The sequence below is a fragment of the Somniosus microcephalus genome, chromosome 5, assembly GCF_052327205.1.
Source record: "Somniosus microcephalus isolate GS21.2 chromosome 5, FLI_Smic_1.0, whole genome shotgun sequence".
Lineage (NCBI taxonomy): Eukaryota > Metazoa > Chordata > Chondrichthyes > Squaliformes > Somniosidae > Somniosus > Somniosus microcephalus.
In genome coordinates, this window is record NC_140991.1 from 241,690,842 (window position 1) to 241,706,713 (window position 15,872).

General features: G+C 48.0%; 1 protein-coding gene across 5 annotated transcripts in view; it reads right to left on the minus strand.

Moving 5' to 3' along the window:
* Window positions 1–15,872, minus strand: part of ankhb (ANKH inorganic pyrophosphate transport regulator b) — a 309,801-nt gene that overhangs the window by 10,575 nt on the left and 283,354 nt on the right. For 4 of the 5 annotated variants that reach the window (XM_085988765.1, XM_085988764.1, XM_085988767.1 and 1 more), the window contains one exon: window positions 5,680–5,803. The exons of the other annotated variant lie outside the window; for it this stretch is intronic. In XM_085988765.1, the coding sequence (XP_085844891.1) occupies window positions 5,680–5,803 (124 nt within the window). The remainder of the gene's footprint in view (window positions 1–5,679; window positions 5,804–15,872) is intronic. 5 annotated transcript variants of the gene reach the window in all.

Consider the following 15,872-nt stretch of genomic DNA (forward strand, 5'->3'; position numbering starts at 1 on the left):
GGAAGAGAACTTTGCCAAAGCTACGATAAGTGTGGAGGGTGCTGGGATACTGAATGAGATTAAAAAAATAGATGAGGAGGTACTAGAAAGGCTGGCAGAACTTAAAGCGGATGAGCTACCCGGCCTAGATCGGATGCATCCTAGGTTGCTGAAGGAAGCAAGAGTATAAATTGCAGAGGTGCTGGCCACAATCTTCCAATCCTCCTTAGATACAAGGGTGGTGCCATAGGACTGGAGGATTGAAAATGCTACACGCTTGTTCAAAAAAGGGGAGAAGGATAAACTTGGCAATTACAGGCCAGTCAGTTTAATGGTGGTGGGGAAGCTTTTAGAAACAATAATTAGGGGAGAAGATTAACAGCCACTTAGACAAGCATGGAATAATAAAGGAGAGCAGCTTTGTTAATGGAAAATCTTGTTTGACTAACTTGATTGAATTTTTTGATGAGGTAACAGAGGGTGGATGAGGGCAGTGCAGTTGATGTTGTGTTTATGGACCTTCAAAAGGCATTTGATAAAATACCACATAATTGACTTATTAGCAAAATTGAAGCCCAGGGGACAAAAGGGGCAGTAGTACAAAATTTGCTACGGGATAGAAAACAGTTGAGGTGAATGGCTGTTTTTCAGACTGGAGCGAGGTATACAGTGGAGTTCCCCAGGGTTTAGTACTAGGATCACTGCTGTTTCTGATATACATTAATGAATTGAGGGTACAGTGCACAATTTCAAAATTTGCAGATGACATGAAACTTGGAAGTGTAGTAAACAGGAAAGAAGATAGTAGACTTCAAGAGGACATAGACAGGCTGGTGGAATGGGTGGACACAAGGCAGATGAGATTCCATGCAGAAAAATGTGAGGGGATACATTTTGGTAGCAAGAATGAGGAGAGAGAATACATGCTAAATGATGCAATTTTAAAGGGAGTGCAAGAACAGAGGGACCCAAGGGTGTCTGTGCACAAATCTTTGAAGGTGGCAGAATACGTTAACAAAGTAGTTAATAAAGCATATGGGATCCTGGACATACCTGACCTATTTTCCACTTTGTCATGTAGATGCCAGTGTTGTAGCTGTACTGGAACAGCTTGGCTAGAGGCACGGCTAGTTCTGGAGCACATGTCTTCGGCACTACAGCCTCCCTGTTGTCGGGGCCCACAGCCTTTGCTGTATCCAGTGCGCACAGCCGTTTCTTGATATCACGTGGAGTGAATCGAATTAGCTGAAGACTGGCTTCTGTGATGGTGGGGACCTCAGGAGGAGGCTGAAATGGATTATCCAGTTGGCACTTCTGGCTGAAGATGGTTGCAAACGCTTCAGCCTTGGCTTTTGCACTCAGGCTGGGCTCCGCCATTATCATTGAGGATGGGGATGTTCATGGCGCCTCTTCCTCCCGTTACTTGTCCATCCCCATTCACGACTGGATGTGGCAAGACTGCAGAGCTTTGATCTGATCCGTTGGTTGTGGAATCGATTAGCTCTGTCTATAGCATGTGGCTTCTGCTGTTCAGCATGCATGTAGTCCTGTGTTGTAGCTTCACCAGGTTGGCACCTCATTTTTAGGTAGGCCTGGTGCTGCTCCTGGCATGCTCCTCTACACTCCTCGTTGAACCAGGCTTGATGGTAATGGTAGAGTGAGTCATATGCCGGGCCGTGAGGTTATAAATTGTGGTGGTATACAATTCTGCTGCTGCTGCTGATGGCCCTCAGCGCCTCATGGTGCCCAGCATTGAGCTGCTAGATCTGTTCTGAAACTATCCCATTTAGCATGATGATAGTGCCACACAACACAATGGAGAGTGTCCTCAGTGTGAAGATGGGACTTCGTCTCCACGAGGACTGTGTGGTGGTCACTGCTACCAATACTGTCATGGACAGATGCATCTGCGACAGGTAGATTGGTGAGGACGAAGTCAAGTAGGTTTTTCCCTAGTGTTGGTTCTCTCACCATCTGCCACATGCCCAGTCTGGTCCTTCAGGAGTACATTCTGTGTCCTTGCTACCCACAATGCTTCTTCCAAGTGCTGTTCAACATGGAGGAGTACTGATTCATCAGCTGAGGGCGGTAGGTGCTAATCAGAAGGAGGTTTCCTTGCCCATGTTTGACCTGATGCCATGAGACTTCATGGGGTTTAGAGTCAATGTTAAGGGCTCCAGGACCACTCCTTCCCGACTGTATACCACTGTGCCACCATCTCTGGTGGGTCTGTCCTTCCAGTGAGACAGGAAATACCCAGGGATGGTGATGGAGGAGTCTGGGATATTGGTTGAAAGTTATGATTCTGTGAGAATGATAGTTGCTTGACTAGTCTGTGGGACAGTTCTCCCAATTTTGGCACAAGTCCCCAGCACTTCTATTCCCAGTGGTGAAAAATTACAAAAAGGTAAGAAAATTCAATGGGATATTATGAAGTTTTGCTAACATTTAGCAATGTCATGTCAAACGTACAATATTACGTTTGGTCACCATGCCAAAGGAAAAAAAAGATAAACTTACATTAGAAACAGTGGAGAAAATGATTGATCCTGAGTGTAAAGGCACGAGCTATGAGGGAAGGTTAGAAAAGTTTAAAGTTTTCAAGGGAGATTTTTCTGATTATGTGGTTAAGTGCAGTGAATAGAGAGAACAAAAACAATCAGGCCGATTGGAACAGTGGGCCAGCCAGCCAGATTTTTTTTATCCATGAATTTATATGTGAAAAATTGAAAAGTTTCCTTTCTGACTGAACACTCCAACTCACTTGATTTTCTTGTATTTGCTGCACCCACGACCAAGAAAATCTCCTCTTTACAGTTTAGAAAGAAGCAGGTAAGAGAGAGATCCCGATGAAATAGATAAGATATGGTAGGGATGGATTCTTTTTTTGATAGTAGGTGAAGGAAGTGGAGCCAAAGGACATAATTTAGAACTGATATCTGGGAAAAAACTTCTTTATTCAAGTAATAAATGGAATAACCTACCAAGCAAGATAACAATGGTAAAAACATTGGGATTTTATTCAAAATAAAATTAGGTGCCATAATGGCAGAGTGAGTGTGCTAGGGTTTTGAGCTTTGATGGCTGGTTGACTCCTTCTTAGCTCTGATACACAGAAAACACAATTGCCACTCATAGAATCAATCTCCAAGGTTGTCCACAACACAAGCCCTCAGCACAGTTCATTCACTACCACAATGTACAGTTATATTTCTATATAGTACTCCTCATACACAGATAAAGCACTTTGTCAGATGGTAGCACTCTCGCCTGAGTCAGAAGGTTTGTGGCTTCAAGTTCCACTCGAGACTTGAGCACAAAAAAAAATCTAGACTGACACTGTTGGAGGTGCCGCGTTTCAGATGAGATGTTAAGTGGACATAAAAGATCCCATGGCACTATTTTGAAGAGGAGCAGGGGAGTTATCCCCAGTGTCCTGGCCAATATTTATCCCTCAATCAACATAACCAAAAACACAGATCATCTGATTATCATCACATTGCTGTTTGTACAAATTGACTGCCACGCTTCCTACATTACAACAGTGACTACACTTCAAAAGTACTTCATTGGCTGTAAAGCACTTTGGGACATTCAGTGGTCGTAAAAGGTGCTATATAAATGCAAGTCTTTCTTTTTTACTTTATGATGCAAAGGAGGGGAAGAGATGTTAAGAAAGCAGGAGAAAGGAAAACAGAAATTTAAGGGACTGAAAATATGGTCGAAGAAAAGTGTTTTTTTAAATGAGTATTTTAAAAACATTAGAGAGAGGTGGAGGGATTTAGGGAGAGAGTTGCAGAGGGCAGGGATGTAGCAGCTGAACAGGTGGACGGTAATGTATGGCAGCAATGTCAGATTAGAGGAAAGGGTTGAGGTAGGGTGGGGTGTGAGCTTTGAAACCAACAAGAATAAAATCAATTTATCAAGGCAATGGAGTTCAACAAGGTGATGGGAGTATGGCTACAGCATTCTGAAAGAGTTGGTAATTTGTGGAGGTGGGTAAAAGGAGAGTACAACGTATACCAAGATGTAACCAAAGACCAACTCCAACAAAAGAATTTGCAGAGACTGCTAGGTGATTTATCATTAGATTGAAGCCAGAATGTACTTTACCCCATTAAAGTTACATAATTTTTTCAAACCAGGAAATGGTACTGGTGTACACAAACCTTTCACAATATCTAATAAATAAATGCAATATAACCATAAATGCCCTTACAAATCTAAAAAAAATGCATTTAGAAGTGTTTTTGGGCAGCTTTAGCACGTTGGTTAAAGTATCAAAAGATAACTGGGAAAAGATTTTCCAAGTCCCCGTCAGTGGCAAGGTACCTTTGCCGCTGTGAGTGAAGATTTAAAAATCACAAGCAGTGCATCTGTGATTTTCCTGATCTGCACTTGTGGTGGGTCAGCACTCGGACAATCAGGGCCTGATAAGTCTTTCTTTTCTTTTGCTAGTACAGCAAATCAACGAATCAAGTGTTCTACAATTATACACAAAACAATATCAAATTCGGACATTGGAAACATTCCACCATTCTGTTTGATCACTGGCAATATCTGGAGTGAGAAAATTCACCTTATATTGCAGACTTCCCTCCTGACTTTATTTCAGCCCCCAATAACTAGTGTAGTAGTGAATTCCCCCCTCTCCCAATTACTAGTTAGGTTTGCCTGCTGATTAATCTCAAATAATGTACACTCTGATTAGATGATTTGCTCCTGATATTCAGGTCCACAGGTTTGGCTCGACGAGAAGGGCTCAGACAGTTTAATCGTAAGACAATTACCAAGACAGCCTGACGGCTCACCCAGCCGTGGGTTTGAATTCAACTGAAAAGCTGAGATTGAGAATTCCAATGTGCTGCCTTTTAACTGAACTGTTGGTTCGATGAATTGTGTCAGACAAAACTCTTCAACTAGGGAGGGGTATTAACATTAATTCCAGTAGGAGGGAAGTTTACGGCCTGGTGCAATGAGGTTAATATGTGACAAGCTGTAAGAGGGAAAAAAAATCAAATTTAAGAGTAACAAAAGAAAGTAAATTTGGGCAGATGCTTGAAAATTTCTATTTTTGTGATTCAGTGCATGAATCTACTGAATGTGCAGTAAGCTCAGCTTTGTCAGGCACAGTGAGCAGAGGGGATAGTATTAAATGTGGCCCTCAGTAAAAAAAACTTTCATTTCAATAGCGCCTTTCACAACCTCAAGACGTCCCAAAGCTCTGTACAGCCAATGAAGTACATCTGGAAGTCACTGTTGTAATGTAAGAAACGTGGCAGCCAATTTGCACACAGCAAGGTTCCACAAACAGAAAAGTGATAATGATCAGATCTGTTTTAATAATGCTGGTTGAGGGATAAATATTGGCCAGGACACCAGGGAAACCTCCCCTGCTCTTTGAAATAGTGCCATGGGATCTTTTATGTCCACCTGAGAGGCCACAGTTTAACATTTCATCTGACGGCACCTCTAACAGTGCAGCACTCCCTCAGTACTGCACTGAAGTGTCAGTTTTGATTTTGTGCTCAAGTCTCTGGAGTGGGACTTGAAGCCACAACCTTCTGACTCAGGCGAGAGTGCTACCAACTGAGCCTAGTACAACTAACCACTTTATGTAACGCAGAAAATATCCCATTCTTCACATAGTCAACAGCCACCCAAGAATTACATTCTAATTACAGCACAATTGATACTGACCCCATATAAGGCAGCACGATCAGACTTGTAATGAGAAGCACTATCCTCAGCACCGAACTGGGTGCCAGTACAAAAGTCTTCTTCAAGGTCATCAGCCAGCCAGTTAAGTGCGCTCGAATTGTAACTGTGTAAGAAAGAGTGAGCTATTAATGAGACATAGTGGTGCTCATTTTTTTTTTTTTTTTTAAACTGAGTACAGATCTTCATTTTAGTTTCAAACAGACAAAAAAAAAATCTATTTCTGCATCATCGTCAGAGGTTTGGGTCAATGCGGGTGTATTCCAGACAGACCATTCTCCTTTGAGTACGTGCCAAAAATCGAAATATAGTGATCTATGTTGCCCTTTTCAGATATGCTGTGTGAACTATAACATTAAGGATCTGAAAATCCGCAGGCTCGATGCTTTACGTCGGGTGGGCGGTTTAGCAGAAATCCTGCTGCAGTCTACCACCAGAGTATCCGAGGTCAAGGGAGGTCAACAAATCAGAGTAATGCCAGCTGGGTGACGGCACCCATTGGCTCCGAATGGAAGTGGTAGTGGAGGGGGGGGGGGGGGTGGGGGTGAAAGAGAGGAAAAAGGAGTGCAGATGGGTCATGCTCTGTACTAGGAACACAAATTCATAAAATTTCTCAATAATGTAACCGTTACAGGGCAATTTATTCAGGTTAATACCCGATGTTCCACTAACAGTGATCCTCATTGAACAATTAAGTCAGTAAGCTACATGTTACTGCTTTTGAATGAATTTTACACAAATTACCATCTAAAGTTTTGTTTCACTATCTGATTTTGTGTGCTATACTACAGTATTCACACAGTATGTCACAGGCAAATTCTACAAATCAATTCCGCATGGAGCAGAAACACATCAGAGCAAAGTTAAATGGATGAAAAGTTACGTGTGCCCCATTACGCCCGTCTCTTCCACCCCAGCCAATTTATCTCGATGTGCTATGCTCAGGCAATCCTTTACACCCAAAGAAGAGGGATAAAGTGCCCCATTGTTTCCTCAACATAGTTGTTAGAAAAAGGTTGCTATATTTTGTATCTAGTAAAGGCATCACTGAATCGTTGGGGGTTATTTTAACCTAAAAGAATGGGTGGGTTGGGGTCATGTGGGAAGTTAAAGTGATAAAAATCTGAATCCCGACCAGAACCCGCCCACTTCCGGTTTTAACTGAGGCGGAACAAGGGGTGGGCAGCCAACCTGCTCCCAGGAGGCGGGTCGTCTATTTAAATATTATAATGAGGCTGGAAGCCTCTGCTTTAACATCTATTTTAAATCTAACTTTAGCTGGTCGGGTTTTGCAGGCCTCGTGAAACCCGTCAGCTAATGGAAAGCGAGGACTGCTGGATTTAGGAGATAAATGCCTTTCCACTTAGCTCCTGCGTCCAGGGTCCCTATCTAACCCACCCACCGCGATCAGAGACAGCCCTTCCCCCCAACGAGGTCTCCGATCTCCCCTCCCCCCCAATGAGGCCTCCAATCCCCCCCACCCCCCCAACGAGGCCCCCGATCCCCCCCCACCCCAACAAGGCCTCCGATTCCCCCCTCCCACCCCCGAGGCCTCCGATCCCCCCCCCACCCACCCCCAACGAGGCCTCCAATCCCCCCCACCCACAACGAGGTCTCCGATTTCCCCCCCCACCCCCAACGAGGTCTCAGATTTCCCCCCCTCACCCCAACAAGGCCTCCGATCCCCCCTCCCACCCCCAACGAGGCCCCCGATCCCCCCCACGCCCAACGAGGCCTCCGATCCCCCCCACCCACCCCCAACGAGGTCTCCGATTTCCCCCCCCCACCCCCAACGAGGTCTCAGATTTCCCCCCCTCACCCCAACGATGCCTCCGACCCCCCCTCCCACCCCCAACGAGGCCTCCGGTCCCCCCACCCACCCCCAACGAGGCCTCCGGTCCCCCCACCCACCCCCAACGAGGCCTCCGATCCCCCCCACCCCACCCCCGAGGCCTCCGATCCCCCCCACCCCACCCCCAACGAGGCCTCCGATCCCCCCCACCCCACCCCCAACGAGGCCTCCGATCCCCCCCACCCCACCCCCAACGAGGCCTCCGATCCCCCCCACCCACCCCCAACGAGGCCGCCGATCCCCCCCACCCACCCCCAACGAGGCCTCCGATCCCCCCCACCCACCCCCAACGAGGCCTCCGATCCCCCCCACCCATCCCCAACGAGGCCGCCGATCCCCCCCACCCACCCCCAACGAGGCCTCCGATCCCCCCCCCTCCCCCCAAATGCTCCAGATCTTCACCTGACCACCCCACCGAGCTGGTCCTGGACCCGATCGCTTCCGACCCTCTCCCCATGCTGTTCCCACTCCCCGATCGCTTCTGACCCTCTCCCCGTGCTGCTCCCACTCCCCGATCGCTTCCAACCCTTTCCCCGTGCTGGTCCCGGACCCGATCGCTTCCGACCCTCTCCCCATGCTGCTCCCGGTCCCTGATCGCTTCCGACCCTCTCGCTGTTTTGCTCCCGCTCCCCGATTGCTTCCGACCCTTTCCCTGTGCTGGTCCCGGACCCGATCGCTTCCGACCCTCTCCCCATGCTGCTCCCGGTCCCTGATCACTTCCGACCCTCTCCCCGTGCTGGTCCCTGACCCGATCGCTTCCGACCCACTTCCCCTGCTGCTCCCGGTCCCCGATCACTTCCGACCTCCTCCCCGTACTGGTCCCCGATCGATTCCGACCCTCTCCCCGTGCTGCTCCCGGTCCCCGATCGCTTCCGACCTTCTCCCAGTCCCCGATCGATTCCGACCCTCTCCTTGTGCTGCTCCCGGTCCCTGATCACTTCTGACCTTCTCCCCGTACTGGTCCTGGTCCCCGATCGCTTCCGACCCTCTCCCCGTGCTGCTCCCGGTCCCGGGTCACTTTCGATCCCCACCGCTCCTTTGGCCGCCCACACAATCACTCCCTCCCTCCCTCCTTTCTGCGGCCTAATGCCGCAGGCCTACCCGCCCGGAGGCAACAGCCTCTCAATCTGCTGCGAGAAGGAAAGAGTTTTCTTGTGCAAATTTTTTTTTGATTTGTTCTTGGGATGTGCATATTGCTGGAAAGGCCAGCATTTATTACCCATCCCTAGTTGCCCTCGAGAAAGTGGTGGTGAGCGGCCTTCTTGAACCGCTGCAGTCCATGTGATGAAGGTACTCCCACAGTGCTGTTAGGTAGGGAGTTCCAGGATTTTGAATCAACGACTATGAAGGAACGGTCCAAGTCAGGATGGTGTGTGACTTGGAGGGGAACTTGGAGGTGACTGTGTTACCATGCCCTTGCCCTTCTAGGAGGTACAGCTTGTGGATTTGGGAGGTGCTGTTGAAGAAGCCTTGGTGAGTTGCTGCAGTGCATCTTGTAGATGGTACACACGGCACTGGTGGTGGAGGGAGTGAATGTTTAAGGTGGTGGATGGGGTGCCAATCAAGCAGGCTGCTTTGTCCTGGATGGTGTCGAGCTTCTTGAGTGTTGTTGGAGCTGCACTCATCCAGGCAAGTGGAGAGTATTCCATCACACTCCTTACTCGTGCCTTGTAGATGGTGGAAAGGCTTTGGGGAGTCAGGAGGTGAGACGTTTGCCACAGAATACCCAACCTCTGACCGGCTCTTGTAGTCACAGTATTTATGTGGCTGGTCCAGTTAATTTTCTGGTCAATGGTGACCCCCAGGATTTTAATGTTGGGGGATTCAGCGATGGTGATGCCATTGAATGTCAAGGGCCAGTGGTTAGGCTCTCGCTTGTTGGAGATCGCCATTGCCTGGCACTTGTGTGGCACGAATGTTACTCGTCACTTATCAGCCCAAGCCTGAATGTCGTCCAGGTCTTGCTGTATGCAGACATGGACTGCTTTATTATCTGAGGAGTTGCGAATGGAACTGAACACTTTGCAATCATCAGTAAACATCCCCACTTCTGACCTTATGATGGAGGGAAGGTCATGATGAAGCAGTCGAAGATCGTTGGGCCTAAGACACTGCCCTGAGGAATTCCTGCAGCAACGTCCTGGGGCTGAGATGATTGGCCTCCAACAACCACAACCATCTTCCTTTGTGCTAGGTATAACTCCAGCCAGTGGAGCATTTTCCCCCCGATTCCCATTGACTTCAGTTTAACTAGGGTTCCTTGATGCCACACTTGGTCAAATGCTGCCTTGATGTCAAGGGCAGTCACTCTCACCTCACCTCTGGAATTCAGCTCCAGTTTGGACCAAGGCTGTAATGAGGCCTGGAGCCGAGTGGCCCTGGTGGAATCCAAACTGAGCATCGGCAAGCAGGTTATTGGTGAGTAAGTGCCGCTTCATAGCACTGTCGATGACACCTTCCATCACTTTCCTGATGATTGAGAGTAGACTGATAGGGCGTTAATTGGCCGGATTGGATTTGTCCTGCTTTGTGTGGACAGGACATACCTGTCAGGTAGATGCCAGTGTTGTAGCTGTACTGAAACAGCTTGGCTAAAGGCGTGGCTAGTTCTGGAGCATAAGTCTTCAGCATGACAGGCGGGATATTGTCGGGGACCATAGCCTTTGCTGTATCCAGTGTGTTTAGCCGTTTCTTGATATCACTTGGAGTGAATCGAATTGGCTGAAGACTGGCTTCTGTGATGGTGGAGACCTCAGGAGGAGACAGAGATGGATCATCCACTCGGCACCTCTGGCTGAAGATAGTTGCAAACACTTCAGCCTCATCTTTTGCACTCGCTTGCTGGGCTCCTCCATCATTGTGGATGGTTGACGTATGAGGAAAGGTTGAGTAGGTTGGGACTCTACTCTTTGGAGTTCAGAAGAATGAGAGGCGATCTTATCGAAACACATAAGATTGTGAGGGGGCTTGATCGGGTGGATGCGGTGAGGATGTTTCCACTGATGGGTGAGACTAGAACTAGGGGGCATAATCTAAGAATAAGGAGCTGCCCTTTCAAAACTGAGATGAGGAGAAACTTCTTCACTCAGAGGGTAGTAAATCTATGGAATTTGCTACCCCAGAGAGCTGCGGAAGCTGCAACATTAAATAAATTTAAAATGGAGATAGACAGTTTCCTAGCAGATAAGGGAATTAGGGGTTACGGGGAAAGGGCAGGGAAGTGGACGTGAGTCTAAATTCGGATCAGCCATGATCCTATTGAATGGCGGAGCAGGCCCGAGGGGCCGTATGGCCTACTCCTGCTCCTACTTCTTATGTTCTTATGGGGATGTTCAGGGAGCCTCCTCCTCCCGTTAGTTGTTTAATGGTCCACCACCATTCACGACTGGATGTGGCAGGACTGCAGAGCTTTGATCTGATCCGTTGATTGTGGGATCGCTTAGCGCTGTCTAGAGCATGCTGCTTTCGCTTTTTAGCATGCATGTAGTCCTGTGTTGCAGCCTCCCCAGGTTGGCACCGCATTTTTAGGTATGCCTGGTACTGCTCCTGGCATGCCCTTCTACACTCCTCATTGAACCAGGTTGGTCACCTGGCTTGATGGTAGAGTGGGGGATATGCTGGGCCATGAGGTTACAGATTGTGGTGGAATACAATTCTGCTGCTGCTGATGGCCCACATAGCCTCATGGATGCCCAGATTTGAGTTGCTAGATCTTTTCTGCATCTATCCAATTTCTTCTTCATAGGCAATCCCTCGGAACCGAGGATGACTTGCTTCCACACTAAAAATGAGTTCTCAGGTAACTGATGAGTCCAATGCGGGATCTGCAGTCTCCGTCACAGGTGGAGCAGATGGTGGTTGAAAGGGCGGGTGGGTGGGGTGCTTGGGTTGACTTGCACTCCTACCGCTGTTTGCGCTTGGCTTCCGCTTGCTCCCGGCAAAGATACTCGAGGTGTTCGGCGCCTTCCCGGCTGCTTCTCCTCCACTTTGTGCGCTCTTGAGCCAGGGATTCCCAGGTGTCGGTCGGGATGTTACACTTTTTCAAGGAGGCTTGGAGGGTGTCCTTGAAGCGTTTCCTCTGCCCACCTGGGGCTGTCTTGCCATGTCGGAGCTCTGAGTATCCCATTTAGCACGGTGGGTGGTAGCGCCACACAACACGATGGAGGGTGTCCTCAGTTTGAAGATAGGACTTCGTCTTCACAATGACTGTGCGGTGGTCACTGTTACCAATACTGTCATGGACAGATGCATCTGTGACGGGTAGATTGGGGAGGACGAGGTCAAGTAGGTTTTTCCCCTCGTGTTGGTTCTCTCACCACCTGTCGCAGGCCCAGACTGGCAGCTATATGTCCTTCAGGACTCGGTCAGTAGCAGTGCTACCGAGCCACTCTTGGTGATGGACATTGAAGTCCCCCACCCAGAGTACATTCTGTGCCCTTGCTACCCGTTAAATTTGGCAGGGCCTGCAGGAAACCCACCCTCCCGGGTTTCCCAACTGCTTCGGAGCCCTCCCACAATCCCGCTCCCAACCCACCTCATTAAAATTCAGCCCATACAAACCAAAATTCAATTGTCAATTTGTACTGAGTCAGCTGACATATTTGTTATCGAACAACCCTTCGACCAGGAACACCACGGACTTGGAGCCTGCCCACTGCAGGGTGGGAACTAGCAAGGTGCTGCAGGATTTGAAGACTTCAAGGGGAAGGCACACAGAAAGAACAGATTTGTTGCACAGCACAAAGCTTTGTTGAAAAATAATGGTCTTGATTTTAAATGCGCTTCTCCCCCCATGATGGGCAGGAAATGGTTGGATGAGGCGTTAAAATCCTGAAATTCAAAGTTTAAAAACCAACAACTTCCATTTATATAGTGCCTTTAATGTCCCAAAGCGCTTCACAGGTGCGATTCTCAAACAAAATTTGACACCGAGCCACATAACCAGATATTGGGGACAGATGACCAAAAGCTTGGTCAAAGAGGTAGGTTTTAAGCGGCATCTCAAAGGAGCAAAGGGAGAGAGGCGGAGAGGAAATTCCATAGTGTAGGGCCAAGGCAGCTGAAGGCATAGCCGCCAATGGTGGAGCGATTATAATTGGGGCTGTGCAAGAGGCCAGAATTGGAGGAGCACAGAGATCTTGGGAGGGTTGTAGGGCTGGAGGAGGTTACAGAGATAGGGAGGGGCGAGGCCATAGAGGGATTTGAAAACAAGGATGAGAATTTTAAAATGGAAGCGTTGCCGGACCTGGAGCCAATGTAGGTCAGCGAGCACAGGGGGTGATGGGTGAACGGGACTTGGTGCAATTTAGGATATGGGCAGCAGAGTTTTGTATGTGCTCAAGTTTATGGAGGGTGCAAGGTGGGAGGCCGGCCAGGAGAGCATCGGAACAGTCAAGTCTCGTGGTGACAATGGCATGGATAAGGTTTCAGTAGCAGATGAGCTGAGGCAAGGGTGGAGACGGAGGTAGAAGTCGACAGTCTTAGTGATGGAGAGGATATGGGGTCAGAAGCTTAGTTCAGGGTCAAATAGGATACCAGTTTGTGAACAGTCTGCTTCAGCCTCACACTGTGCCAGGGAGAGGGATGGAGTCAGTGGCTAGGCAACGGAGCTTGTAGTGGGGACTGAAGATAATGGCTTTGGTTTTCCAAATATTTAATTGGAGGAAATTTCTGCTCACCCAATACTGGATGTTGGACAAGCAGCATGACAAATCAGAGGCACTGGAGGGGTCGAGAGAGGTGCTGGTGAGGTAGAGTTGTGTGTCATCAGCGTACATATGGAACCTGACGTTGTGTTTTCAGATGTTGTCGCCGAGGGGCAGCTTGTAGATGAGAAATAGGAGGGGGCAAAGGATAGATCCTTGTGGGACTCCAGAGGTAACGGTGTGGATGTGGGAGGAGAAGCCATTGCAGGTGATTCTCTGGCAATGACTGGATAGATGAGAATGGAACCAGGCGAGTGCAGTCCCACCCAGCTGGACCACGGAGAAGAAGCGTTGGTGGTGGATGGTGTGGTCAACCATGTCAAAGGCTGCAGACAGTTCGTGAAAGACAGTCACATAGGATGTAATCTGTGACTTTGATAAGGGCCGTTTCATTGCTGTGGTAAGGGCGGAAACAAATTGGGGGGGTTCAAACATGGAATCATAAGAGTGGTTACAGCACAGAAGGAGGCCATTCGGCCTGACAAGCCTGTGCTGGCTCTCTGCAAGAGCACTTCAGTTAGTCCCACTCCACCACCCTTTCCCTGTAGCCCTGCAAATTTTTTTCCTTCAGGTACTTATCCAATTCTCCTTTGAAAGCCACAATTGAGTCTGCCTCCACCACCCTTTTAGGCAGTGCATTCCAGATCCTAACCACTCGCTGCGTAAAAAAAGTTTTCCCTCATGTCGCCTTTTGTTCTTTCGCCAATCACTTTAAATCTGTGTTCTCTGGTTCTCGACCCTTCCGCCAATGGCAACAATCTCTATCTACACTGTCTAGACCCCTCATGATTTTGAACACCTCTATCAAATCTCCTCTCAACCTTCTCTGCTCTAAGGAGAACAACCCCAGCTTCTCCAGTCTATCCACATAACTGAAGTCCCTCATCCCTAGAATCATTCTCGTAAATCTTTTCTGCACCCTCTCAAAGGCTTTCACATCCTTCCTAAAGTGCGGTGCCCAGAATTGGACACAATACTCCAGTTGAGGTCGAACCAGTGTTTTATGAAGATTCATCATAACTTCCATCATAACTCTATGCCTCTATTTATGAAGCCCAGGATCCCGTATGCTTTTTTTAACCGTTCTCTCAACCTTCCACCTTCAACGATTTGTGCACATATACCCCCAGGTCTCTTTGTTCATACACTCCTTTTAGAATTGTACCCTTCAGTTTATATTGCCTCTCCTTGTTCTTCCTACCAAAATGTATCATTTTGAGTCGCGGGAAAGATGGGCATGGATTTGGGATGCAACCACACTTTCAAGGACTAGGGAGAGGAAAGGGAGGTTGGAGATGGGTGTGATAGTTTACAAGGACAGAGGGGCCAAGGGTGGATTTTCTTGCGGGGGGGGGGGGGGGTGGTGATGACAGCAGATTTGAAGGGGAGGTGGACAGTACCCGAGAAGATGGAACCGTTAATAATATCAGCTAAGATGGAGGACAAGAGGGGATGTTTGGTGGGAATAGGGTCAAGGGAGCAGGAGGGGGAATCTCATGGACAAGATGAGCTCAGAGAGGGCATGAGGGGAAATAGGAGAAAAACTAGAGAAAGGTGCGAGTTCAGGGCCAAGAACCTTAGGTGAATCTTGGCTTGATGGGCTACGGGAAGTGAGAGAAGCAGCAGAGGCAGCTGAATGGATGGTCTCAATCTTAGTGACAAAGAAGTCCAGGATCGCCTTGCACTTGGAGGGGAGGGTGGAGGGGGCAGGGGAGAGGAGTTTAAGAAGATGGTTTGTACTGGAGAACAAAAGCCTGGGATTATCTTTGCATCCCAGGATGATCCTGGAATAGTGAGCAGTTTTGGCAGAGGAGAACTGGACTCGATAGTGTTTTATGTGGTCTAGCCAGACCTGGTGATGAATGGCTAAAGCAGTAGTCCACCATAAACGTTCAAGTCTGCGCCACTTGGACTTAAGGGAACGGAGATGAGAGCCACTGCAGGGGGGGTGGAATGACCAGGGAGGGATCAAACAACAACTTGCGCCTTCAATGTAGTAAAAATGTCCCAAGGCACTTCACAGGAGCGTTATAAGACAAAATGGAATTTTAACATCATATGTTTCAACTGGCACAATCAGCAAGTCTTACACTACATCTCTATTTTACGGAAACATTTCAAACAGAAGCTGTTTTGTTCATCTTGGCTGCCGCTACTCCAGAATTACATTGCGGGTTGGATTCTTGGCTGCTTGTACTTCAAAATTACATTACGAGCAGATTCCGAGTACAGATAGCAACACATAAACAACTGTGAACCTGCAGTTTGTTTTAAAGAGAACGCATAATCATAGAGGAAGCTTATAAAGTTGCCAGAAAAAGTGGTCAGTCTGAGGATTGGGATCTTTTTAGAAATCAGCAAAGGGGGACCAAGAAGTTGATAAAGGGAAAATGTAATATGAGCACAAACTAGCAAAAAATATAAAATGGATTGTAAAAGCGTCTATAGATATGTGAAAAGGAAAAAACATTCAAAGGTAAATGTAGGACCTTTACAGTCAGAGATGGGAGAATTTATAATGGGAAATTAAAAAATGACTGAGAAATTAAATAAATACTTTGTTTCTGTCTTCATGGAGGAAGACACAAAAAAACTCCCAGAAATATGAGAAAACCAAG